Source organism: Phodopus roborovskii, unplaced genomic scaffold, assembly GCF_943737965.1.
Source record: "Phodopus roborovskii unplaced genomic scaffold, PHOROB, whole genome shotgun sequence".
Taxonomy (NCBI): Eukaryota; Metazoa; Chordata; class Mammalia; order Rodentia; family Cricetidae; genus Phodopus; species Phodopus roborovskii.
The window spans coordinates 24,861,263-24,889,165 of record NW_026126418.1 but is presented as its reverse complement, the minus strand read 5'-3'; the positions used below and the strand labels follow the sequence as shown (position 1 = coordinate 24,889,165).

Sequence of the window (27,903 nt, the reverse complement as noted above, 5' to 3'; positions counted from 1 at the left end):
CCAGAACTTCCCCCATCTCATAATTTGGACTTTGGTTTATTCTTCTCTCCACCCAAATTCTAGTCTCATTAATGTCTATCTAAAATCTTTAATAGGCAGCCTAGGATAAAAGAATGCACATGTTTAAATTCCATCCCATAGCTCAATATTACCGTAATTTTGTGGATATACCCAGTCTTGAGTGCTAATAGGAGGCTCCTCAAAAGAGTGATGATAACATATAACAACACCTTGTGCAGGTTTCACTTAATGGAAAACAAATATGAAATTCCTTACATACTACAGAGATAAGTCCTCTGAAACATAATGATGCTCTCCCATATTTTATATGGATTTAATCCAGAAAGTACAATGCAAACACTCTGCAATGAGAGTCAAAATATTGTATTATATTTAGATATTACCAAGAATTACTGAGAACAAAAACTGAAAAATGTGTCAACTATACTATTTCTGCAGTTTAGATAATTATTCCATTTGGATTAAAAAATGCTTAATGTAATTTTTATCTTTTCCATCATTTTAGATTTCATATTTTTATTGGAAGGAAAAAGAAAAATACTAAGATCCCATCATAGTTTTGTGACAAACTGGCCAAATTCCTATGGTAGATACATTCTGTTTCTTTGAAAATATGCTAAAATCTGCATTTTTCAGTGTCTGTTCATAATGAGCATCAATCAGCTCTTTAGTGTTTCTTTTAAATGTGAAGAGACAATCAAGAATTACAAGACCTCTGAAGAAAGCCTTGAAGACAGAAGATGTTTTGAAACAAAGATGCTCCACAAAAAAAAAAACAAAACAAAAAAAACAAAGTGTTCATACAGAAGGAACAATGCTTATTAATCCAAACTCATATCAGAGCTATAAAAATTAATAGTATATCTTTTTTAAAACAGGAATGGAGTGCTACAAGTAAGAACAAATCAAAAATAAAAATGTAGTTAAATAAGCCCATTTCCCCATGGAGGGTTTATCTCTTGGCCTAGATACACAAGGGAAGGCCTAGGCCATGCCCCAAATCATGTGACAAACTTTGATGATTTCCTATGGGAGGCCTCACTCTCCCTGGAAAGTGGATAGGGGATGGAATGGGAGGATCTTTGGGGGACATGGGAAGATGGGAGGGAAAGAGAACTAGAGAACTGGGATTGATATGTAAAATAAGATTGTTTCTAATTTAAATTTAAAAATATTTTTTTTTAAAAATGTAGTCAAATAAAGACTGCTCCCCCTCCTCTGGGTACCACACTAGGGCCCACACAATCTCTGAAGCTTTACCAGAGACCAGAATTGTCCTAGAGACCCAAAAGAAGACACCAACCAGCTGTTCAGCTGCTTTAAGTCTGTCCAACAACCACAGACTGTATACCATTCCCTGGGCTCCATATCCTGGTCTACAACTTCAGAAGAAGACTTCAGCTTTATCAGAGGATAGGTCAGGTCTAGTGACCCACCTGCCCCCCCCAGCCACAAAATAAATAAATAAATAAATGTACCCAAAGGGGATACCAATACTGAATCTGAAGACACACTAGTCACCAGAAACTTTGGCCACTGAAGTCAGAATACCAGAGAGAAAAGAGAAACCAAGGAATAAAACGCCCATCCAACAAAGACAAACAGCAGTCAACACCCAGACCTAGAATCATCCCAAATCTAGATGGCTAAATGCCAGTGTAAGAACATAATTAATGACAGAGCTGAGTCCAGCTATCCTAAAGTAACAAGACATGAACAAGGCAACACAGCTAAAACACAAGAAAATGACCTTAAAATGACTTTATGAAAATGATAGAGGTACTTAAAGAGGATATGAAAAAATCTTTAAAGAAATTGAGGAAAAGACAAACAAAAAAATTAGAAGAAATCAATAAATACCTAAAAGAAAGACAAGAAAAACAAACTTAAGGAAACAGTTCAAAGCCTGAAAATGGAAATAGAAACAATAAAGTACACAGAAAATGAGTAATTCTGGAAATAGGAAATCTGGGTAAGCAAACATGAACAACAGATACATGCATCACCAACAGAATAAAAAATATGGAAGACAAAATCTCAGACGTTGAAGACACACTAGAGGAAACAGATTCATCATTCGAAGAAAATGTTAAATGTAAAAGATTTTTAACATAAAATGTCCAGGAAATCTAGGTATAAAAAATAATAAGAATTGAAGAAAGAGATCAAACCCAGCTAAAAAACCCAGAGAATATATTTATCAAAATCATAGAAGAAAATTTTCCCAACCTAAAGAAGGACATGCCTATAAAAGTACAAGAAGCTTACAAACACCAAGTAGACTGGATCAGGAAAGAAAATTCCTTTGCCACATAATAGTCAAAACTAAACATACAGAACAAAGGAAGAATATGAAAAGCTGCAAGGGGAAAAGGCCAAGTAACCCATAAAGACATACCTATTAGAATCATACCTGATTTCTTATGGAAACCCTAAAATCCAGAAACACCTGGACTGATGTCTTGTAGACTCTAAAAAACCACAGATGTCATCCAGACTACTATACCCCCCCCCAAAAAAAGACTGTTAATCACCATAGATGGAGAAAACAAAATCTTTAATGACAAACTCAAATTTAAATAATACCTATCCACAAATCCAGCCCTACAGAAGGTACTAGAAGAAAAGCTTCAACCCCAGGAAGTCAATTACACCCATGAAAACACAGGCAATAGATAATTTCACACCAACAAAACCCAAAGAAAGGAAACACACACACACACACACACACACACACACACACACACACTACCAACAACAACAACAACAAAATAACAGGAATTAACAATAATTGGTTATTAATATCTTTGGTATAAATAGACTCAATTTGCCAACAAAAAGACACAGGCTAGCATAATGGATACAAAAGCAGGATTTATCATTCTGCTGCATACAAGAAACACACTTCAACATCAAATATAGACATTACCTCAAAGTAAAAAATTGGAAAATGTTTTTCTAATCATATGGATCTAAGAAACAAGCCTGGTACAGCTATTATAATATCTAACAAAATAGGCTTCCAACCAAAATTAACCAAAAGAGATGGAGAAGGGCATTTCATATTCATCAAAGACCAAGATCAAAACCCCTAATGACAGCCTATGTTGGAGAGTATGTGGAGTAAGGGGAAAACTCATCCACTGCTGGTAGGAGTACAAGCTTGTACAGCCACTTTGGAAATCAGTGTGGCAACTTCTCAGAAAATTGAGACTCAATCTACCTCAAGACCCAGCAGTACCTTTCTTGGGCATATACCCAAAGGATGCTCAATCATGCCATAAGGGCACTTGCTCAACTATGTTAATAGCAGCTTTATTTGCTATTGCCAAAACCCAGAAATAACCTAGATGTCCCTCAACAGAGGAGGGGATAAAGAAAATGTGCAACAGTTACATAATAGAGTATTACTCAGCTGTTAAAAACAAGGACACCAGGAAATTTGCAGGCAAATGGGTGGAACTAGAAAAAAATCATCCTGAGTGAGATAACCCAGACCTAAAAACACAAGTATGGTACATACTTGCCCATAAGTGGATAGTAGCTGTAAAATAAAGGATAACTATGCTACAATCCACGGAGCCTAAGAGACTTGGTAACAAGGAAGGTTCATGGTTGGACACCCAGATCTCTCTGGGAAGAGGAAATAGAAGAGACTTCATGTGTAGACTGAGGGTGGGTGGAGATGGGAATAAGCACCATTGGGTGGGGGAGAGTGGAGAGGGAGAGTACTGAAAGAGACTACAATAATGGGGAAAGCATTTCAGGATCAGGAATCTACAAAGAGGACCCCAGTCAAGAATCCTAGCAGTAGCAAATATGTAGCCTGAACTGGCCATTTCCTGGGACCAGATTTGTGCCTAATCCAATTGTCTTCAGAGAGGCATCATCTAGAAACTGATTAAAAAACGGGTTGCAGACCCACAGCCAAACATTAAGAGATCTCAGAGAATCCTACAGAAGAGCAGAGGATAAGGATTGTAGGAGCAAGAAGAGTCAAGGATGCCACAAGAAAACACACAGAACCAACTTATCTGGGCTCATGGGGGCTCACAGCAACTGGACTGACAACGAGGGAGCCTGCATAGGACTGACCTAGGTACTCTGCATACATGTTACATTTGTATAGCTTGGTCGTCTTGTGGGACTCCTAACAGTGGCAACAGGGGCTGGCTGTCTCTGACTATTTTGCTGGCTTTTGGGACCCTACTGCCCATACTGGGTTAACTTGCCCAGCCTTAATATATAGGAAGTGCTTAGTCTTACTGCAACTTGATATTCCATATTTTGTTGATACTCATGAGAGACCCACCCTTTCCTAAACGGAAGGGAATATGATTTGGGGGTGGGAACAGAGGTATTGGGGGGAGGGGAGAGAGGGGAAACTGAAGCCAGGATGTAAAATAAATAAATAAATAAATAAATAAATAAATAAACACTACTTACTTAATTAAATATTTATATATTTTTAAAATGTAATCAAATCTTGGAAAGTCTTTAGTAGGATTGATAGTTTTTAATTGTAAAGAAAATAAAAGTCTATGGGAAGGAAAATGTCAAGAAAACTTGGGATTTAATCCAGAAAGTACAATGGAAAAATTCAAAAAGGAAGAAAATTATCAAATTAAATAGAAATGAAAAGCTTTTCTCAAACTGAAGAGCAAACAATTTCACTGAATAAAAATGTATACACTAAAGTTAATATCACGAAATATCAGAACAAGGACATAAAGCAGATTTCTGGATCCCAAACTAGACAAAGCAAGACATAGCTCTCCATGATGACAAAGTGGCATCAGGCTCCATAGTCATAGTACTGAAAATTAAAAGACAATGAAGTTGTGTTTATAAAATCCTGGAAGATATTTTTAAATTATCTTAGTGTCACTTAAGCTACATCAAAGTAAAAGGCACATATTTTTCACATGTACTATGCTGTGTGTGTGTGTGTGTGTGTGTGTGTGTGTGTGTGTGTGTGTGTGAGTGTGTGTTGTATTTGTCTATGTATATAAACTCATGTATGGAAGCCCCAGGTTAACTTTTTGTCTTCTTCAATTTTTCTCCACTGTTACATTTTGAGACCAGGTCTTTAACTCAACCTGAGGCTTATCGATTTGGCTGAACAAGCTGACCAATGAACTTGGGAAATCTTTCAATTTCTATTCCTCAAGTGCTGGGTTTACAGTAACATGATGCCACCTCAGATTTTTATGTAGGTTCTGGGGATCTAAAATCAGGTTCTTCTACTTGTGTGGCAGACGCTTTACCAACTGAGCCTTTTTCCCAGTCAGTAACTGCACTTTTAAAACATGTGATTACCAAGAACCCTAACTAAGGAACATTGGAAATGAAAATCTAATGAGAGTAAGTAAACCAAGAAAGAATGGGATCAAGTGAAGAATGGGAAATAGCAAACCTATGATGGGAGATGTCAGGAAAAATCTACTCCTTACAAACCTAGTTTCCACTTGTGGTGAACAGATTCCAAGAAATGAATGTGTGTCTAGAGAATGTGACAGAGCTGGGGGGCGGGGGAGGGGGTTAAACAGTAGGATAGAAGAAACATATGGTATGGTTGCAAATATGGGAAAAGTATCGAATGTGTTTATAATTCTCTGGATGAACTTGTAAAGAATTAGTGATAGGTATGCAGTCGTTGAAGCCTAAAAAAGTAACAATTAAAATGAAATGTTTATTAATTCTATGGAAACAAGTAATTACTCTATGAGAAACATACTCATTTTTATGACTTGGCTCAGAAGTGAAACTAATTTAATTTTAACATCATAAACATAAAATATTGATCCACTAAAGGGTAATAGAACTGTATTGTGAGGGAAAGGTTAGTCAAAAGCAGAACAGTCTAAAGTCCTTGATTTGCATGCTCTGTTACATGAGACAACAAATAATCTTTCAAATAGATAGCTAAGAGTTAATATAATTATTATTTTAAAATAAGGATCTGGGTACAAAAAGGAAAAAATCAAACAATGAAAGCTGAGGTCAGAAGAAATAGACCTGGATACCATTATAAAGTGAGGAAGAAAATCCTGGTGCATTGTCTTGCACTACTGTGATGGTTAACTGTCCACTTGACACAACCTAGAACCACAATGTAAGGGAGTTTCAATGAGGGCTTGTCTATATTGGGTTGGTCTGTGGGAATGCTTATGGGGGATTGTTGTGAGTTAATTAATACGGGAAGAACTAGCCTACTAAGGATAGTCCCATTACCTAGGCAGAGGGTCCTAACCCACACAAAAAGGTAGCAAGCAAACTGAGTCCAAACATGAAATGAGCATATGAGCTCATTCATTTCTGTTCTTGGCTGTATCCATTCATGTCACTTCTACCTCTGTGTAATGATGGGTCATAACCTGAAATGGTGAGCTAAAAATAAATTCTCTCCTATGTTGCTTTTTTGTAAGGAAATTTTATCACAGTCATACAAATGAAAGTAGGACAACTGTTATTTTATTACTTTAACATATATGAGATTTAATTTTTGAAAGTAATTGTACTATGAATAAATTGTTGATTCCCAAGGAAAACAATTTTATGTTTCTTTAAAGTGCTAGCCAAAATATGACTGGCAATTTAGGATATTCAAGTATAGCTTTGGGGGAATATTAAATAGGAACATGTAGTCCCAGATAATTCTAGTCCAATCCTCAAGGAGATGAAAGAGGAGATCCAGCTACTAAGAAAATTTCTCAATTTCCAAACTGTAAAATGAGCAAATATTACATGTGGTGACTTCCCATAAAAGATCCTGAGATTAAAGGAATTATTTTGGATACCTTGAGTGTTGTGGTGGTGTGTTGTGATGATATCTTGCTTGTACAAATAAAGCCTGTCTGGAGTTGAGAAAATGGAGCTTGCCACTAGTTAACCATAGATGTCTAGAGGTCTGTACAGACAGACAAGAAGTGAGGTAGCTGGGCAGAAACAGGATATAAGCAAGGAGAAAGAGGAAACTGATCTCTTGTCTGCTGAGACACTAAGGAGGTAAGATATGCTTACTCCTTCTTTCTGATTTCTCAGCATTTCCCTCTATGTCTGACTTTGGCTTTTTATTATCTAGACCAATTAAGAACTCCATATACACCATGGTCCTATGACATAGACACACAGACCCACCCATCTTTATCCCCAGGGAGCAGCTGACATACTAGAGAGAAACTAGGACTTCTATGTTAATTGAAGCCAAGGTTTACTTCAACCTCAATATCCATTGACTGGTGAATGAATAGACAAAATGTGGTCATTGTTATTTGAATAGGTATGGTCCCCAGAGACACATGTGTTTAAATACTTGTCCATAAGAAGTGACACTATTAGAAGGTGTGGTCTTTTTGGAGGAAATGTGTCACTGTGGGGGTGGGCTTTGAAGACCCATATATGCCTAAGCCATGCCCAGTGACACAGGTCAGTCCCTGTTGCCTACAGATCAATATGTAAAACTCTCAGTTCATTCTCCAGCACCATGTCTGCCTGCATGCTGCCATGCTCCTCACCATGAAAATAATTGACTAAACTCCTGAAACAGTAGTAAGCCTGAACCAATTAAATAGTTTCCTTTATAAGAGTTGCTGTGGTCCTAGTGTGTCTTTACTACAACAGAAATCAGAAATCCTAACTAAGACAGAAGTATACACACATGAGAGAAGAGTACTGAGCCACAGAAAAGAATGAAGAAATCCCATGATTTGGAGCAGCATGAATGAAAACTAGAGGCCACTTTCAAGTTAAATAAACAAGGCATAGAGAGATATATAACACATGTTCTCACTCACTAAGACACTAAAACAGGTGATTGCATAGATGTTAGAGAGCTGAGTCCTAGGAAGGCCATGATGAGCAAGGATGGAGGAGGCTGCATTAAAGGGACTAAATGAAGAGAACAAGTTATTGTGAGCTTTATGACAAGCAAGAGAGAATTTGAAGATCTTCTACACAAGTGATGAATCCGTAAGAAGGAAATACTGATCATCCTGATTTGGCCATTAACATTTGTGTGTGGGTCAAATAAGCACACTCAGCCACATAAACTGCACAGGCACAATGTGAAACCAAAGGGACAAAAGAGGTCTATCAGAACTATTCCCAGCCTTCCCAGGTTCCCTGTAAGACACAAGTTATTATAATGAAAAGTAAAGATACATCTGTCTGCTTGTTTGGTTGGGTTTTAGTTTTGGCTTGGTTTGGTTTGATTTCTTTGTTTTTAAGAATTATTTAAGAGTGAACAGCATAGCAATAGACTTAAATAAGAGAAACCCCAAAGGATCCAATCAGAAACTAAGCAAATCAGGTTGGGCTTTAGCACAGCAATAGGATGTTTCCTAGCATGTTGATGGTATGGTGTCCATCTTTAGTGGGGGAGAGAGAGGATATTTTTTCAACAAAAAATGCATATGGTGGAAATTTAAAATATTGATATATCTTATACTCCTCCAAATAAGTTTATTGCAAATAAACAGGAAAACTAATTTCTTTATTTTATTGTATTTTGTAGTATGTATGCATATATGTGCATGCATTTGCATTGTACTTGTTGTGTACACATGTGTGCTGCAGCCAGTTGGGGATGTCTGGCTTTCTCTGTCAAACCCACCTTATTCTCTTGAAGTAAGTTTTCTCACCATACCTAAAACCCACTAATTTGGGGGTAGGCTAGTGTCAAGTATTTCCCAAGAATCCTCATGCCCCTTACAAGCATCAATACTGGAGCATCAGGTATACCCAGCAATGATGACTTTTTGTGTCAGAGCTGGGGATCTGAACTCAGGTCCTTGTGTTTACACAGGTGTTCTTAGCCAGTGAGAAATCTCTTCAGGCTCAAGAGTCAATGTCTTAAGCACAAAGGTAGATGTAAAACCCATCCCCAGTTTCCTTTTCTTAACTCTGAATATCATGACCCATGAAATTAAATGTTATATATAAGTCATATATATCACCTATGTGATGGCACATAAAAAGATTAAACAACTCTTGCTTTTTTTTCAAAACTTACAGCACAGATTGCTAGCTACTTAAAAGAAGTTGCATTCACATCAAAATACATACATACATATACCCTACTACTTGTGTGAGTGTGTTTGAACATATGTGTCTACTCTGTTTTAAAACTTCAACCAAGCAGGCTTACTCTTGTAACCGTTATAGAAGGAAACAATTAATTGCTCCTGTAGCTTACAAAGGTTTAACACAGCAGTGTAGCTCTCCATAGGGAACTTTAAGTCTGTTGTGGGTCAGCTAAGCTATTGCACCCTTAAAGGCCATAACACCAACATTATGCAGGGCCACAGTCTCCACAAGCCATGGATAAACAGTGTCCCTTCACTGCATATGTGCCTGTTGATACTGATCTCTCACTGAAGCTTCCCATCCTCCACCATCAGCACCACAGGCAGTCAAGCCCCATCATTAAAGGTGAAGGGAAAGCCTTGTTATGTGTTTTCACAACAACATGAGAAGTTCAGCCACCAAAAGGAATTTAATTTCCCTGACCAAACAGTCTCATTAATTTCTGGAGCCAGTTTTTATTAGTGTATAGACATTTTTTAAAAGGCTGTTGTTAAGGAAAAACATTCTAAAATTAGATCTGCCAGCTTTGTTTTCTTTACAGATATGGCCATGCTTCTAACAGCATCTTCTTCTTTTTTTTTTTTAAGAGAAAACCCGGTAACTAAATGCAAAGGCTGTCACGGGGGTCTTCTGCAAAGGAAAAAGAAACAGAATTTGCCTCTAGTCATTTTACAAACTAGGTTTCTTAAATGTGCTTATCTACATGGGATGTATACTTATTACACAAGTGCGGGTCTTTTAAGAACAAAGGGTCTCTGATTCTACCGTCTACTTCTGGTGACTCCTTGCCTTCTCCTCCACCTCTAGCTTCTTGACCTCACCCACTTTTTCATGGCCCATTGTTCTTACCATATTCTCATTGCTCTCCTTACTAGATGTCAGATTGGTAATCAGGCAAGTTTTAATGCCTATAAAGAGGCTCTCAAATCTACCTTCTCTCAGTGTCTACCACACTGTGTTCTCTGGAAAAACATGGACTCTGTAAATCCAGTTCTGCACCTGCTGTGGAACTAGCTGTGGAACTAGGAAAAGGCACACAGTGGAGCTGCAGTTACCTTAGGCTGCAGGACTCCTTCCCCATTATTTCCCATTCAGGTAACTGCCACCACTTTCTCAGAGCCCCCCTCCCATGCTTACTTTGCACATAGCCCAACACTTTCTTTAACTGTGTAAGTAAAGGTAGCCAGAGGAAACTGCCACCAAGTTTTCACCAACCTACTTGCAAATGGTCCCAGACATGCTGCCTTCTCTCCATGTCCCTCGATGCTTCTCTTCCTTTCTTTCTGATTCTGTTTTTCCTCATTGATCTTTCAATTTCTAAGGTCACCTTCTTATCAACATTCTCAACAGAAATCTCTCATTAGCATCCTCCCCACTGAATGAGCTCTTTCTTTTAAGGCCCCTTCTGGAAGTCACCCCATCTGACTTTAAGAAGGTGCTTGGAAGGAATAGTTGTGCTTTCAGCTCATTTATTAACTAACCTCTGGTCCTTTCTTCTGCTCATTCCTGGGGCAATTTTTATTGCAAATATTTTGCAAATGCTACTAAACACCCCTTCATGGTACAAGAGCCAATAGTCAATAATATTCAGTCCATGCTAAATGACCTTGAAATGACACTTGTCATCTGACATTGTCCCTTTCCAGAAAATAGTGTTCCTGTGAAAATTATAACTTCAGGTCACATCTGATGCAAAGATTTTATATAAGAGACTGTGGGCTCTAGTGTTCATCATACACAACACACACACACACACACACACCAAGGCACTAAGCTTCATTTGTGTTACTCTTGATATTCTACATTCATTTTATTAGTAACTCTAGTTGAAATATGTTTAAGACTAGACTTTAAAGGGTTGTAGTTTCTGTGTACCTGCGGTCAACCATTATTTAAGGAACACTGAGAAGTAAATAGTTCATAAATTTAAAATCATGGAGAGCTGGAGATATGGCTCAGGGGTTAAGAGTTCTGGCTGCTCTTCCAGAGATCCTAAGTTCACTTCCCAGCAACCACATGATGGCTCACAACTATCTCTAATGAGATCTAGTGCCCTCTTCGGGTGTACAGGTATTCATGCATACAAAAGCCTATATAAGTGATAAATAAATAAATCTTTAAAAAAATGTTAAGGGGTATCTAAGCTGTTACAAGTAATACTGCTGGGAACATAGTTGAACAGATTTCCTTGTTGTATGAAAATGCATCCTTTGGGTATATGCCTAAGAGTGGTATTGTTGGATCTTGAGGTAGACTGGTTCCCATTTTCCTCAGAAACTGCCATACTGATTTCCAAAATGGCTATACGAGTTTGCACTCCCACCAGCAGAGGAGGAGTGTTCCCCTTTCTTCACATCCTCTCCAGCATAAACTGTCTTTGGTGTTTTCATTTTGTGATTCTGACAGGAGTAAGATGGTATCTCCAGGTGCACAGAAGGCCAATGCATGGCCTTGGTGTAGCCTACTACTTGACTTAAATTCATCTTTACCACCAGGTAAAGTTCCTCCTGACCAATAATTTCTAAAATGGCTACTTTGAAATTCCCAGGAAACTTGTTGTTTTATCTTGCTTCCATTGGAAATATATATCTTTTGTTTCTTTATAACCATCCTCACCTTCCTGCATAATTCATCACTTCTATTCTGTTTATTATCCTAACCCCTGGTGTCCAGGATAATGATAAAAATCTACATGATATGACAAATAAGTAAATTTTGTTGCACTAACAAATAAATTAGCTTGTCTTAAAGAAACTGGTTTGTGATAATAAAGCATTGGACTGAGGCTTGTTTTTCAGAATACCTGAATAATTATACAGTCTACATGAACTTAAGCTCTAACTTATTTTGTTAAGGACTCCGATTTCTAAGTTAAAGAGAATCAGTGACTAAGATTACAATAGTATGACTCACACTGTGAAAATTAGTATTTACTTGTAGAGAAAAAAATACACATACTTAGCAAAACAATCCAGATTTATCAAGAAACCATTTTTCAATTCTCTGATTTTATGGTTGCATTTAAGGATTTTTTTCCTAGCTACGGAGCTTTACAATTATTCATTTCTAGCCCCAAAGTACTCTAAATGATTGTGTACCATTTCTTATTTTCCAGCTACTATCAGGAGATCAACAAACTTTTCTAAATATAGAAAGTACTCATTACACAGATAATGGAGAATTAGAAGTTAAAAACATGAAAGTGAAAATAAACACTACTGTATCCACCAGTACTGTATCTCAGCCTGTTTATTTAGTAATTTATGATGAAAATTATACAATTCACTCCTGTTGTGGAATATTATTTTAACTAGGCAAAGGTGTGTTACTTCTGTTTATGCTGCATTTTTTAATGATGGAAGGGTGTGAATTTAATTATGTAAAAGTGTGTTGCATCTGTTTCACCTTGCCTGCCTTAGGCACCAGATTGGTTTGATAAAAAGTTGACCTGCCTATAGCTAGACAGAGAAAGGATAAACAGGACTAGAAGTCAGAGAGAATAAATAGGAGGCGAAATCTAGACTCAAAAATAATAGGAGGATGGAGGAGGAAGAGAAAATGAGGGGCATGTTTGGGGCTAGAAACCAGGCAGCCATTGCCAGACAGACAGACATGAGAAGCAGTGAAAGTAAGATATGCAGAAAGAAAAGTAAAAAGCCCCAAGGCAAAAAAGCAGATGAAGAGAAACAGGTTAGCTTAAGTTTAAAAAGCTAGCCAGAAAAGAGCTAAGCTAAGGCTTAGCATCAAAACAAAGAAGTCTCTGTCATGATTTGGTAGCTGATTGGTTTCCCCCCCCCCAAAAAAAAAAACCCTGGTACACACTTTATGTAAAATAAAGGAAAAAATGTATAACAAAGTCACTTGAGAAAAAAAAAGCTGGGAATATTTTAATCCTTTAAACTAAAAATTGTTATTCTGGTTGTGAATTTCATTTTAGAGCATTAATAGTCACTAAGCATGGATAATCTCTCAAACCGTGTTACAATTTTGGCTGGATGGATTAGTATTTAGAATAAATAATATGCACTTGATTTTTCCTTATTGAAATATGATTTATATGGCAGGACAAAGCCAGAAAACAAAGTTATTAACTGTAATTAAATGTAAAAATGTTGCATTTAGTTGCATTTATGTGTTTTGTCACATACTTTGCATTTGAATGCCTGATAAAATGAAATTCAGAAACTATTAAAATTATTCAGGCTTAGGAAACTGAAGAGGATGTTGTTTTGCAGCTATTAGCTATTAACTTTTTGTTTGTTTGTTTGTTTGTTTTGTGTTGTTTTAGATGAAACCCGCTGGACAAGGGCCAGTCTTCAACTCAACAGTAGAATAGTAACCATATACTGAAAACTACCACCAAAGGATTCACGTCATTGGCTTCCCAGTTTGACCAGGTTATCTCCTACCCAACTCCTTTAAGGCTGGGAACTCCTCAGCTGCAAGGCCACAACACTCACTAATTATGGAAGGTATTCTCACCAGATCCTAAGCATTCAGTTACATCTTAAAAGAACATGGGTGGGGGGAGAACATTTGAATCTTCCTGGATGTTACTTTTAAAGAGCCAAGGGATGGATTTTTTGGGGGGCGGGTTGAGACAGGGTTTCTCTATATTGTTTTGGAGGCTATCCTGAAACTAGCTCTGTAGGCCAGGCTGGTCTTGAACTCACAGAGATCCACCTGCCTCTTCCTCCTGAGGGCTGGGATTAAAGGGGTGTACCACCACAGCCCAACTGATCCTAGGGATCTTGCAGTGAGAACTTTAATAAGTCATGTCTGACTTCTCTTTGCCTTCTACCCATGGTATCATTTTCAGTGATCAGTTCTCACCTCCATCTTGTATCTGGCAGAAGTTCAAAAAAGCTAACATGTTGCCTTACATACAACTGTACCAAAATGTCACTCCCAGTAACCACTGCCATTTGTAGATAGGTGTTCTTTGCCACACCCAGCATGTAGCACCACCATTGCAGTATTTTTACCCCTTACAAGAACCCCTCTGTTTGACAGTAATGCCACTGAATATGATTTCCTTTGGGCTTCTGTTGTTTTGTATGTGGAAGATAACATTGCCAGGAATTTCTAACTGGTGAGGCTTCTCTGGTACTTCATTCTCCTCCTTTCTGCAGAAGCAGTCCAAGGATATACCATACTCTTGATCTTTCAACATGAACTCATGTCATTGCTCATGACCATGTCATTCAGCTCTGAACCAATTTTTGGATTCTTTCCTTACGTAATCTGATGTGCCAGGCACTAGGGACATCATAATGGGTGGAGGAGTTTCTACTTCTGCTGCCTTACCTGAAAGGTAGAGGGTTATCTAGGAGGCCAACTATCAATTAAGTAAACAATAATATTTACGTGAGCAATGATAATGAACTAGGAAGGGCACTTAACAGTACCTGGAACACTCATTAATCTAGTTTCTGATAATCAACACTATCTCTCCAATTTTAATGTCACTGCCTGGTGTTTCCAAAATTCTGCCCTAACTTGATTCTGTTTTCCACAGATAACTCCCCTTACCCATCTACATAAAGTTTTAAATTAAATTAGAATAATCTTTTTTTCCCACCGAACCAGCTTCCTGCTTTTTGAGAGAAGAATTTACCAAGTTAAGATTTCTGGTTCAGTATAAAACTTAAAATCATTGCTATATCATTAAACTAACATCTTGCCTGAATTTACAGAGGTCACTAGTAATCAAAATTAATTATATAGACTGCCTTTAAAAGGAGCTGTTTTACATATGCCATAAATAGAGAAGATTAAAAAAAAACGAGCCAAAAATAAAACTAAATATTTCCTTCACATGCTCAAACCAGTTACCCAAGAAACAAAGAAAAAGAAACAAGAAAAAAATGATATGCTTTCCTTCTTGTCAACTGTACATAGAAACAATGAGTGATAAATACAAGTTAATGTGGAATGTGAATAAAAATTTTTACTAAATTGAGAATTACGTTGATAAAAAATGCACAACCTCACATCATATTATGATGTTTGGTTATATGCTGTACCAAAGGAAATGGAGGTCAACAAACAGCAAACGACTCATTGCAATAGCCTCTATTACCAAGCTGAGCCTGCCAAATATGGCTGACAGACCCCCAACTCTCAGATATTGGAACCCATGTGCTGTCTCTGATTCCCCAGGCTGTTATCTCTATTTATTTTTTATTCTTTCATATTGTCTTACCAATGTTTCTTGAACAATCAAAACTTAGCAACTATTTCTGCACTAATGAATACAAAAATTGAGATTATGAGATTTCAATCTCTTTTGAATCTGGAAAGATAATCTTATGATGAAGTATTTTGAATATTAGAACTGTGTATTTAGGGGGAGTAAGATATAACACCACTTGGTCCTTTTACTTTGTACTTTCAAAGAAGAGACCTAAAGCATTAGGGATTGGGCCTTCCCAGGCCTTGTATGACCTGTTGTCAGGGCAACAGGATGTGTGGAAAGTCCTGGCCTTGCCAGTCCCTGTTGCTAGGGTAACAAGATATGAACCATCTTCTTTTACACAGCTGTGTAGCTTCCCTGCCTTACTCTCTGTCTCCTTTCTATTTGATGGGGAATCATATTTGTTCACTGAAATCTAACAACAATGCAATTTCAATACACAAGCCACTAAAAGGACAGGCTTTGTTAGAAATATTATAAGTAGATGCACGTTCGTTTAAAAAAAAAAAAAGACACAGGGAAAATTTTATTAGACTGAATTTCTAAAAGAAAACACTTCCATTTTTTTACTTTTCTAATCTCTGAAATGTATACTAATTGTTCTAATAGATATTTAGAGATGGTTAGAGAAGAAAACAGTACACATAGAAAATACTGTTGAAACCATAAAATGACAGAAAAAAATCTTAGAGGCAAAAACACAGATTGTAAGTGTAAAGAAACTAACCCAAACCTTATTACCCCTAAACACTGAACATGTTATTATCCCCTTGCAATTGTGAAGAAGTTGTCTAGCCCAAGCTGTCATCACCTACATGTCTGGCAGATAAGAACGGGCTTCAGCTGGGCAGTAAATACATATTCTGCTTGTTCGTCTTGGCCAGGCTTCTTTATATGCTGCAGTGAGGTGTTGGAGAGCAATGAGTAAGAGTAGCCCCAATTAATAGTCCCTTCCCTGGATTTTCTTACATCATATTTGATAAGGTCCAATTGGACAATGCACATTGCATAACCAAGAGTCACTATGAGGGAGAGGTGACCCAAGAGAATGGATGCAGAAAGTTATGTACAAATTGGACCCCTGAAGCAAAGAACTCAGGAAGATTTCTGGAGAGCAAAGGCTTGCAGAAAAGCTTGAGATATTAAAGCATAAGCTTGCTGGAAAATGAAACATCTAGAAGATGACACATCAAAAATGCATATTATTCTTGTTTAAAAGAGTGAGAAGTGATGGAAAACTGGGACATTCTGAAACTGAGAAAAGAAAACCTTGGTCTGGATAAATACCCACCTCCAAACACAGCCTGGTGGAGGGTGTGCTTTCTATGTGTTTGTGCAAATATAGCAGAATACACTCCATACACACTTATGAATTAAAGATCAGAATCATAGATGTATCCTCATTGGTAAATAAAATACTCTGGACATTTTCTTTCCGTTGTTTAGGGCATGGAGCCAAGAAAATTGGAGTAATATTGCAAAGGTTCAAGCTCTGAGGGACAAAAAATTTTTTATAATTGTCAAATTCTTCTATAAATGCTAGCAAATATCACAATTTGAGTGAATAAACTGAGCTAGTAACAATGTATGTTCTGGGGGAGCAGGGAGGAATAGAGAGCTTCTGCCATCTATAAAGTGTAAACCAAGTGCTGCCTCCCTTTGGAGTTAAGTCTCAAGTATGCAGAGTCAAGCAAACAGATGGGAGGACTGCAGAAAAGTCCAAAGAGGAGAATGGCTTTTAATTCCTAGTTTGTCTTCAGTGCTGAGCTGATGTATACAAATCAGGGTTAAATGGACTGAGTATGGGCCTCCCCTAGCTCTCCCCTGTTACTCATGAACCAGCAGTCAAGGGAACGTGTTTGGGGACCAGGTTTCTGTAGAAAAAAAACTGGAGATGATTATTCTGAGACATATTTATCAAAAGAAAACCATTTCAGAGTGTGTTCAATATGGCAGGTATATTTGCATAAACGTGTCATACATTTACAGGAACATGTCCTTGTATAACATAGTACTTGGTAAAATGAACATACATAATGAAAATCTTAAAAGATAAGTGTTTCCGACAGTATAAGGCACAACATAACAACATATTTAAGTAGATTATTCATATAATTCAACTCTGACAGGATTTTGAGATATTTTAGTCAGAGTTGGGGCCAATCATGAAGTTGTATAGTCCCTCTCATCTTGTTATTGAGTTGAACCCAATGTTAAGTAAATCGGAACAGAATGAGCACACTGTATCTTTCCTAATGAAATTATTTTGATTTTCATCAAAATTATCTGGAACCTGTTTCAGGAGGATTCCTTTGTCAGTATGCTCATGAGGATTGGCCCCAAGACCTCATTCTTTCTATTTGAGCACTGCAATGTTGGGTCACATTCCAGCCCTCATGCACAGTTTAATTAAGATCCAGTTTTTATTCTCCTGAAGACTATTGTGCTTAGAAACTAGTTTTCCATGACCCATTATAAATTTATTTGAATAGCTATAAATATCAAAAATTTGCCTACAGAAACTTAACCTGCATCCTTGAGCATGCAAGTCCTATTTAGCAAAACCCATCTATTAATATTTTATAAAATATACAATAAATCTTTAAACAGCTCCAAGAGAAGGAGAAGCCAAAAGATGATACCTTATTTTTATACTCCTAAGGACTCATTAACATGTTTGTATCCTTTGTTTTCATTTGATTTCTATATGTGTGTGTATACCATTCCTAACTCTGACTCTGAACTGTATATACTTTCTTGGCCAAATACTAAACACTAAGCCATCTCCTCAGCCTCCATTTTTACTCCCTTTACTATAGTTAACCTTATCTAACTCTTGATTCTTGATTAGCTGACTAAAACACCATACAGGACAAAATCTAGAAGCAGAATGATTTTGTAACATTTTCTCAAATGTATCTGCAAAGGGGTGGGCATAGGACATCACAGCTATTAGTAAGAAGTCAACCCATTACAAACCAGTAATGAAGAAAATCTGATTAGCCATACATGACCAGGGAAACTTGAACTGCCCTTTACAGAATGAAGGGAAGTTGAAGACACCCTCAAGACAGTCTTTCCCTAGTGGAACTCTCAAGGCCAGCTCCTTCTCAGTTTTCTCCCTAGTGCCCTCTAGCTTCAGACTCAAGGGAGCACAAGTCCTTCCAGTTTAAAGTTTAACATACTAGAAAAGAGAAATTGAGGCACTGCTATGAGACAAGGTTCACTGAGCTAAGAGAAAGCTTTCTTACATTGACTACTTTATTCTGCCCACTGATTCTGATTCAAAAGCACCTTTAAAGGTACAGAATTTCTAGAACCATGCATGATGGCACATGCCTGTACTCTCAGTACTTAGTATACATAGCCAGGAATATTGCTAGTGTGAAGCCAGCCCATATTACATAGTGCCAATTACCTCAAAAAATCTAGTTCAGTATGCAAAATTAGCAACAATAATTTAACTGCTAAAGTTTGTGGAATTTTAGTTACTATTAAAGGAATTTATAATTATCAGTTAATTTAAACTCAGCATCTGTAAGACGGGGGTTATTTACAATTCATACATGAAAAACTAAGATACTGAAAAATAACATGGAGAAGATTCTAGAGTTAGTGAGTATCAGGGATGGCAGGCATTGAAGGTTGAGTGTTGTGGAAGTATTAATGATCACAGTGTCTTAAAGACCTTCTATATGTCATGTGTGCTGTGCTGCAGCAACACACTTCGTGTACTTATTGTTACCTTGACTTCAGGGAATGAAAGTGCTAGCTCCTAGCACTTTCCTCTATGTAGAAGCTCATTTTGCTGGAGAGAAGCTTCCTGGGCCTCTTTCCTGCTTTGCAATGAGTAGAAGCATCTGTCTGGTCCAAGAATTGTGGACACACCTTGGCCTGGAGTCTGGACTTTTCTGTGAGCAGGGGGGAAATGTGTGCCTGGAGAAAGTAAAGTATCTTCTGTTCCAAGTCATAAAGTAAATTTAGGAGGGGAGATTTTTCTTGGTCTATATTTGGGGAGGTAGAGGCAGTCAACGGCCCTCTGATATATTAAGTTGCACACCCAAGCCAATGTAAGTTTTGTTACATGAAAAGATTTTGTTCTCCATTGACTGGACTTCTAAATCTATCCCTCACCAGATACTGGACTTCAACAGGGATTGGCAGTGTTGTTTATTGGACCCTGTCATATACTAGCATCCTAGGTATCACTATTTTTCCTGTCTTACTTGGAAAGTCCCCTAAGATAAATCAACTCAATCATCCAAAATTCCTTCCTAAAGGAACTATGGTACATTCTCACAGGCTCTTTCTTACCATAGGCTAACTTGCTTTGATTAGTCTTATCATTACTCTGTTGTTTGTTTCCTCTACTAAAAATAAGCCCCTGTGTCTAATGTGAACCTTACAAAGAATGTGATTGGACATTTACTGAATGGCAAAATGAATGATTAACAAAATAACTAGGTTTTACAAGTAAGAAAAGTGAAATTCAGAGAAATTAGTAAAATTTTCATGTCACCTATTTAAGAAAACAGTTAGTATAAGAAATGACAGATTGTCATCTTAATCCTGCCAAAAGAATGTTTATTCCATAGGTAATAATAAGATGTTATCCCCAAATTGAGATTTACAACTTTAAATATATACTCTAAAGTAAGAATAGGGAGGTGATTTTTCTTCAAACCAAGTTAGACCTGTGGCTAAAATACAAATTTTTAAGATTTGCTTGATGACTCTATCAAATAGTTTCATGCTTAACAATGTAAAAATGGGAACAGATTTATCAATAATCCCAAGGAAATATGTAGATGTTCTCTTATAACACTTGAAAATTAATGTACTGTACACTTTTACATTGGAGCATGGCAAGAAACTGATGGTTTGGGCATTTAAGCCAGGCAGGATAGAGGTACAGGGAGTCAGGATAGAGGTACAGGGAGTCAGGATAGAGGTACAGGGAGTCATCCGGTGGCGAAGGTCAAGACTGCCTGCTCAGCTCCAATGTATCATACACCACTGTTCTACACCCCTAAGGATCAACTGTGCAAGGCTGTGGGGAATACAGAGGTGGAAGAATGGTCATATTTATTAATCAGTGTTATTCTAGTATAGGGGATATATTTTAGCTTCTTGCTGATACTATAAAAAGTTTATCACAAAACCCAGTATCTTAAGAAATACACAGGTTCGTTATCTTCTATTTGAAATGTCATAAATCTGATATCAGTTTTCACTGTGTTAGCTGGGCTATATTCTTCCTGAAGACTCTGGAAGACTTCATATTCTACTTTCTTGAGATCCCTACATTCCTTGGCACAATACCTGCTTTGCCCATTTTCAGCGCTGGGATTCACAAGCCAGCCCTTTTCTCATTGCTCCAATCTGACCCCTCTCTCTATCTCGATTCCATTATTGTGAGTGTCTGTGGTTTCATGGGGTTTACCTGAGTGATTCGGGGTAAGAGACCTATTTAAGAATCAGTTATTTGAAAATATTAACCCGTATGCTTTCCAGGTAGAGTAACATTCACAAGTACTAGAGATCAGATCAGGAAATGTATGATTCTATGACAGGACCAAATCCATCTCCCATGAGATCTGGGGACTGTTTTAGAAGCACCTTTCTTCATCCTTTTCTGGTTATCTTTCTGGATAACTATTCCAAGAGTGTCTTTGTCTTTGTTCCTTGTTACTTTTAGAAGAAAAAGTGAATATAATCTTTCAGGCCAAGTAAGTCTCTGTTCAAATTCATGCTTCACCAGATATGTGGGTAACTAATTTGGGAGAGTTATTTCTTAGAATATTTATAGAGACACAAGACAGTGAACATATCTTCACATGTCTAACAACTAATACATGAAAAGCATACTTTTCTGTCTTCTATCTTCTCCATTCCTATTCTACTATGAATCTGTCTCCAACTCCAACTTTGCATTAAGCAATCTGACTTATTTTGTAATTCTCTACTTAGAGTCAAATCTGTGCTGGGTAGTGGGAATTCAAGAACAATCCAAATAAAGTAAACTTGATAATTTAACACAAAAGCCATGATCCCTAAGAGAAGGAATGGAAAATGAAGTTTAGGTTATTTTATGAACCCAAGCCCACACAGTCAGGGGAGCAAGAGCAGCTTAGGCTGACTGAGGAAAGATGCTTATTAAAATTAGCAAATGCAGTGGCAAATGCAGCACCCTTTCTTAAAGCTAACCTCAGATCTGGTTGGGAGGGGGTCAGAACAGGGAGGAGTGAGAAGGAACTCCTCATACTGAACAGGCATGCAGAGACCCTGTGGATGACAGTAAACCTTGAAGTGTGAACAGGAGGAGCTGTAACAGGTTTAAGCAGAAGAGTAAAGGATCTTTTTCCTTCTTGTCTATGAAGCTGCTTTATCTTAAAGTATAATTCAGGTTCAGGAATATGATGCTGATACCTCTTGCCAGTTTCAAACTTTGCCTGGTTTATATATGCACTGCTGTTATATCTAAAAAATGGAGCCTGGGCAACTTCCTGAGAGAACCGGACACCATACAGCCTTCTTTAGCAAGTGAATTAAGTAGAAGTAAGAGTGATAGAGTTCTTCCATTCTTACTCACTTCCTACCTCCCTACAAGTCATCTTTCACTGCTCATAATATATGTTTATCATGAAGCCTGTGGTAGAAGAGCCTTAGCTTGATCTTCTTCAATTTCATTACGTTCACAATCCCTCATCTGAGTAGCTAGACATTGACAAAGATGGGAGAGACGTGTGGCATTACAGGTAGTATCAGCTATCAGACATGAAATGATTATTAAAAGCCTGGCTGGTTCTAATTCTATAGTCAAACAACCCAAAAGAGCCAGCAATAATGTCCTGTGAAGTGGTGAGTGTTTAATTTGTGTAAAATTTATAGTCCTGAAGAGTTCGGATTGTTGTCACTTCTGTTGAACAACTGAGTGAAATAATGCATTGGGTTAGTTTCTCTGACAACCTCAGATGATTTTCACTGAAAATGTTACATGACCAAGTTTATGGAAATGCTTTTACCTCTTGGACTGAATTTTTGGAACAATGGCACTAACTAGAAAAAGCAACATTAATGATGCTACCTATGTACAGCACAACTGTGGGCAGTAGTGGGCAAGGAAAACACTTTAGTGTCAAGACAAAGAAAACATTATTCCCAAAATTAAAAAAGAAAAACACTGCCACTAATTGAAAGAGTATAGAATTTTCAAATCAACTTTTCAGACAGAATTCATAAATTATCCATCTCTGCAATCTTGTGGGTAGATAACTGTCCTTAATATGTAAGACTCAGATGAGTTCCAGAATCACACGGAACTTCTGGACAAGGAATTGAATCTATTCATGAAATGGTAAAAGAAGTAGGAAGATGTTTCTAAGTCTTCAGCTATTGATAACTTAAGGATAAGTATATGACGATTTCAGATTACACTTCATGAAGGACCTGATGTCACAGTTGTTGCTAATATTTCCACAAAGATGATGAGTCATATGAGGACTCCAAGTTGTCATGCTGAGTAGTAACAAATGAATTGAAAATGGTTTTAAAAAAAAATGCTGACCAAAAAATTAGAGAAGTGAGGCTTGGAGGTCTTTATGAGGATAGGGATAGGAAACTATTTCACCTTGGCTTCCGAAATGAATAAGAGATTGGGAAGCTCAATCTTCCTAGTCCCACATGCTTTCTTCTCCTCCCCTTCTCTTTCTCCTAGTTCCCTCTCCACTCACTACCTTCCCCACTCCCCGTGTGCTCTGGAGAACTTGTCCCTTCCCCTTTCTGTGACGGACTTTATACGACTCTCTTAAAATCCTCCTTGTATCCTAGTTCCTCTGGTGGTGTGAATTATAGGCTGGTGATCCTTTGCTCTATTTCTAAAATTCATATATGAGTGAATACATACCATCTTCCTCTTTTTGTGACTGGGTTACCTCATTCAGGATGGTTTCTTCAGACCCCCTGAACATGGGTCTCAGCTAGAAGGCCTGACAGTTTAAGGGACCTCATACAGTGGAACCAGAATGTATACCTGGTGCAAAAAAGGACTTTGAGAGCATATCCCCCATGGAGGAATACTCCCTTAACCTAGAGACAGGAGAGAAGTCCTAGTCCCTACTCCAAATGACTTGACAGATTTATATGACCCCTCCTGGAGGGCATCACCCTATATGTGGAGTGTGGGCGGGGGAGGAAAGGGTGGTCGGGTGCATATAAAAGTGGGAGAGAGGGAAAGAGGGAGGGAGGGAGAGGGATTTGGGATTGATATGTAAAATAAAAATAAAAAAATAAATTAATATAAAAAATAATTTAACTCTTAAAAAGAGAGAGAGATTGGGAGGCACATAAGCTCATATGGTTTTTTTTCAAATATTGAGTGAAAAAAACTTAGAGAGTTTAGTGGATGAGGATTGGAAGGCAGTTTTCTTGGAAAAATTAAGGGGTGAGGGTTGAGAGACACTTTTATTAGTAATGTGCTTGCCATGTAAACACAAGGACCTTATTTTGTCTATTTCCAACACCAGTGGGAAAGTTGAGGTGCATGGCTGTCTGCCTATTATCCCAACACTGGGAGGGCAGAGATAAGTGGATCCAGGTGGTTTGCTCATCAGCTAGTCTAGCTCAATTGGTAAGCTCCAAATTCAGTGAGAGAGCCTATCTCAAAAGTCAGCTCAAAAGTGAATGAGGAAGGCAAGAACATTGACTTCTGGTGTCCATTTGCATGCACACTTACATGCATTCACACATATATGCATTCACACACTTGCACTCACCTACATGAACACCACATTCTAAAAAGATCAATGAAAGAAATGAGCCAGCAGTCTAGAGAGATTGACATTTAATTTATATTAGCAATGTTTTCCACATGTGTTATAAAATTTTAAAATTACTTCTATGTACTCAAAGGAGTATACAAAGCGAGTGTGTGGTAGGTAGTACAGTCCAAACAGTAGAAAGAATGAGGCAGGAGAATTATAAGTTTGAGGGCAAGCGGGACTACATATCAGTGTGTGTGTGTGTGTGTGTGTGTGTGTGTGTGCGTGTGTAAAATATTATACTATATAAAAATATTTATGAAAGTCACTCCAAGTATCTGTCTGTAGTGGCTTGTGTTTTTCATGTTGAATGGGTAAACATTTCACGTATTTTCATCCCCACTTGAATTTAACCTTAAAATGTACATATTACAAGCTAAATTAAATACAGATAGCCTGCAGATAAACATCAATGAGTTTATAAAGTTGCCAGTAATAAAATAAAATCATTCCCAAATAACTAACTAATAGCCATTGTTCAGTCTATTTAATCAGTAATAAGAAAATCATTTTAAAATTGTTTAATAGCACCATGAGTACCAGGATTTCCACTGCAAACACTTAAAAGTGGAATCCTAGAAGCAATCCTAATGAGGTGAAATTCTGCTTGAATCAGAGTTGTGTTTCAAAGAGGTGAGGCATTTAATCAAGGGAATGAGGAGTCCCGCACATCACTGACTTGAATGCAGACTACACAAAAGACCATAATTAAACAATTTGCTTGTCATTAGTCATGCAGATTTTAAACTTAGAGCTTCTTGCTTTGACAAGCCTAAGCCCAGAATACTGAAAATGCCTTAAGTCAAAGTACAAGGTAAAGTGATAGAGCCAAAATGCAAATTTCTTCCTGCTTGAATAGAAAAGCACTGAGTCACTTCAGTGGGTATGAGTGATTTTTAAAAACCAAACTTGCTAGAGATCATTAAGTGATTCTGTGTGGCTATAGTTCCAAAGTAATACAGCATTCATACACACACACACACACACACACACACACACACACACACTACTGTCAACTCATGAAGCTCTGCTGTTGAGGGACCACATCAACCCCTCCTCTGAAGCTGGTATCGAATGATAAAGTGAGAAGTCAGATAACTTTCCTCTGAAATGTTGGGTAAATACAGACATATGCATAAAATAGCCACTATGAATCTTTCTGCATTGGAGTAACTATGGAAATAAAACATACCCAGAGCAAACAAAACATCCTATTCTGCAAAGGAAGAATCTAAAATAGGTTGTGATCTCAGTTATAGTTTCCCAGTGCAGCTGTTCATCCACTCATTAGGTTAGAGCACAAATCATCTGATGACTGCTAATGCTTAATTTGCATCTATGCTAATTAATTTTGTGAACTGCTACTTATTTGACAGGATTATTTGTTTCTCTAGAGAATTTGCCTTCTAAATCTCCAATGGATCTTTGGAAGCGATTTTTCTATTTCATTCAAATGCTGTAAATATGGCTTCCTTTTAAAAGTTATTGTCTGCCAAGTGTTGTTTGTATTATTGGTACGCTTTTATACTAGGAATTGCAGTACCATGGATTGCTTCAAGTAATGGAAAATATATATACACTGAGAGCACAGTTTAAATATAACAGGCAAAATTCAGTTATGTCCAAATGGAATAAAGCAGAGAGGATTTGGACTTCTAAACAAAGTTTGGTATAGTTGTTCTTTATAAAAATCAGTGACATCAGACTTACTCATATACTGCCTTTCATGAAACTGTGAACAAGCAACAGCATTAAAAACAGGAATTCTACACAGCCTCTTGTCCATGGAGCACTGCAGTCCTTCAGCTGCCTTTGTAAAGCTACTGCCACATGTAATTTTGAGGTATGCAAAGTCACTAAGAAATTCCAATTGCCTTTAAATATTAATATTTTAATACAAATGTTGGATCAGATTTACAACTGTGATATGATTACAACAAAGCTGATAAACAGTGCTGTGTTGAAACACTGACCAGAACTCACACACAGGGGTGGGGATGAGGGTCAAGAGCAAGGTGATAACGCTGGAATCAAAGTTAATTCAGGTAATGACAAGCCATGCTTGGCATAATTGCACACCCCATTCTGTATAGTTAAGTGTCCTGATCAGTACACTGGGTGCAATTCTGCACTTAGAATGGAACTGGTTAACTTAAACCAAAGCTTCAATACGTTTGATACGCTTTTCATACTGTTTTCACCACATAGATAATTTTCTCCTTAAAATATTCGTTTAACTAGCAAAGGATAAACACCGTGGGGTGAAGTTGTTTACTGTCACATTAATCCTGTCTTTGTTTTCCAAAGAAAGACATCTCCATCTTATTTGTCACTCTCCTTACCTGGGAGAGATGATTTTGGTGAGGAAGGACCTAGCAAGCTGCTTCCTCCTCCCTTCTCTGCATGTCTAAAGCACACATCCAAAGGGCGCACACGATGGGAATCAGAAGCCCTGGAGCATAACCCTGAAGTAATTTCTCAGACCCTTGCCTTACTTCACACAAAAACACACAGATACAGGAAAACTATTTGCTTTCAACAAGTTGGTAGTTGAGATGGGCACATTTTAGTTTTCAAGAGAAAATTTTTGCAAAGGAAGCAGTCTCAAAGTCAGGTAAGGAAGCACACACAGTTACTCATGTTAATGGTCAGGTTTTTGTTGGGGCGGGGGAGCATAATACAGGACCAAGTGGAGATCTTACTCACATTCCTTTCAGGCGTTGCCACATCTTCTCTGTCTGTTCTCCAATGAGATACTTGTAAGTGGCGGTTTCCAGTTCTTCAATATCCGCATCAGTAGACCCCATGATGATGTTCCTAGGACAACACAGTTACAGTCAGTTTCAGCGGTTAGAACATTCCTCAGTCCATTACAAATCTCAAATCATTACACAGTAGCATCTCTTATCTATCAAAACAGGTCGGAGGCGCAAAGCTGAGGGAAGCCTCTGCCAGAACTGCTACCGACTTTGACAGGCATATCCTCTGCTCACATTATCCCCCTCAAGCGGACAGAAATATAAACAGATGCTCTGACCTCACGAGAGCAATCCGCACATGCGAACCGCTACTGTACTACTGACCGACTGCTCAGGCTGTCCCCCAAGCAGCTCATCTGTCACTGTTGCGTGCACAGAAGCACATCAGAATTCCTACAGTTTACGAGCTCGATTATGCACGAGAGAAACGTGAATGACTTTTGCGCTCCACAAGAAGCTGAATTCCTCTCTAGCAGCTGAAGGAGGGCAGGATGTAATATGAAAACAGATGGTAGGAAGTGGTACCAGCAGCACCGCCCTGAGAAGAAAGTGCCTGTTTAAATACCAAGGCTTTTGTCTCTTAATTGATCTCCAAACGACACTTAAAAACATAGCATGCTCCCCCCAACAAACGCAGCCCATATTAATGACAAACACGGAGAAAAATTATAGATAGAGCCATACAGAAGACAGACCCCAGGGCTCCACAGGTTGTTTATTGAGAGAGTATGTCCATCTAGTGATGCTGTAATCGTGCTTATTCACCTTCTCCTAGCAACTCTACACAGTGGGTAACTGCCAATTTAACCAGGAAAAACACGGCAGCTGCACTCAGCCTGCTCTGTGAATCCTGTGGGGATTAAAAACTAAACAAAATGAAATGAGTGCAAATACGAGTAAGTGCATGTTGGAGACAAAGGGTGTGTGTGTGTGTGTGTGTGTGTGTGTGTGTGTGTGTGTGTGTACAGTTAGAGAAGAGATTAGAGAAATTGTCGCTGTGTTTGTGCATGTTAGAAGAAAA

General features: G+C 37.8%; 1 protein-coding gene across 2 annotated transcripts in view; it reads right to left on the bottom strand.

Annotated features, from left to right (window-relative positions):
* Positions 1-27,369, bottom strand: part of Pde1a (phosphodiesterase 1A) — a 290,669-nt gene extending 263,300 nt beyond the window's left edge. The window contains exons 1-2 of one of the 2 annotated variants that reach the window (XM_051184387.1): positions 27,207-27,369; positions 26,830-26,940 (exon numbers count right to left, since the gene is read on the bottom strand). In XM_051184387.1, coding sequence (XP_051040344.1) covers positions 26,830-26,940; positions 27,207-27,238 — 143 coding nt within the window. In that variant the 5' untranslated portion in view covers positions 27,239-27,369. Of the gene's footprint in view, positions 1-26,829; positions 26,941-27,014; positions 27,181-27,206 lie in introns of those variants that run through there. The other variant, XM_051184388.1, reaches the window with a different exon arrangement.
* Between the last annotated feature and the right edge of the window lie 534 nt (positions 27,370-27,903).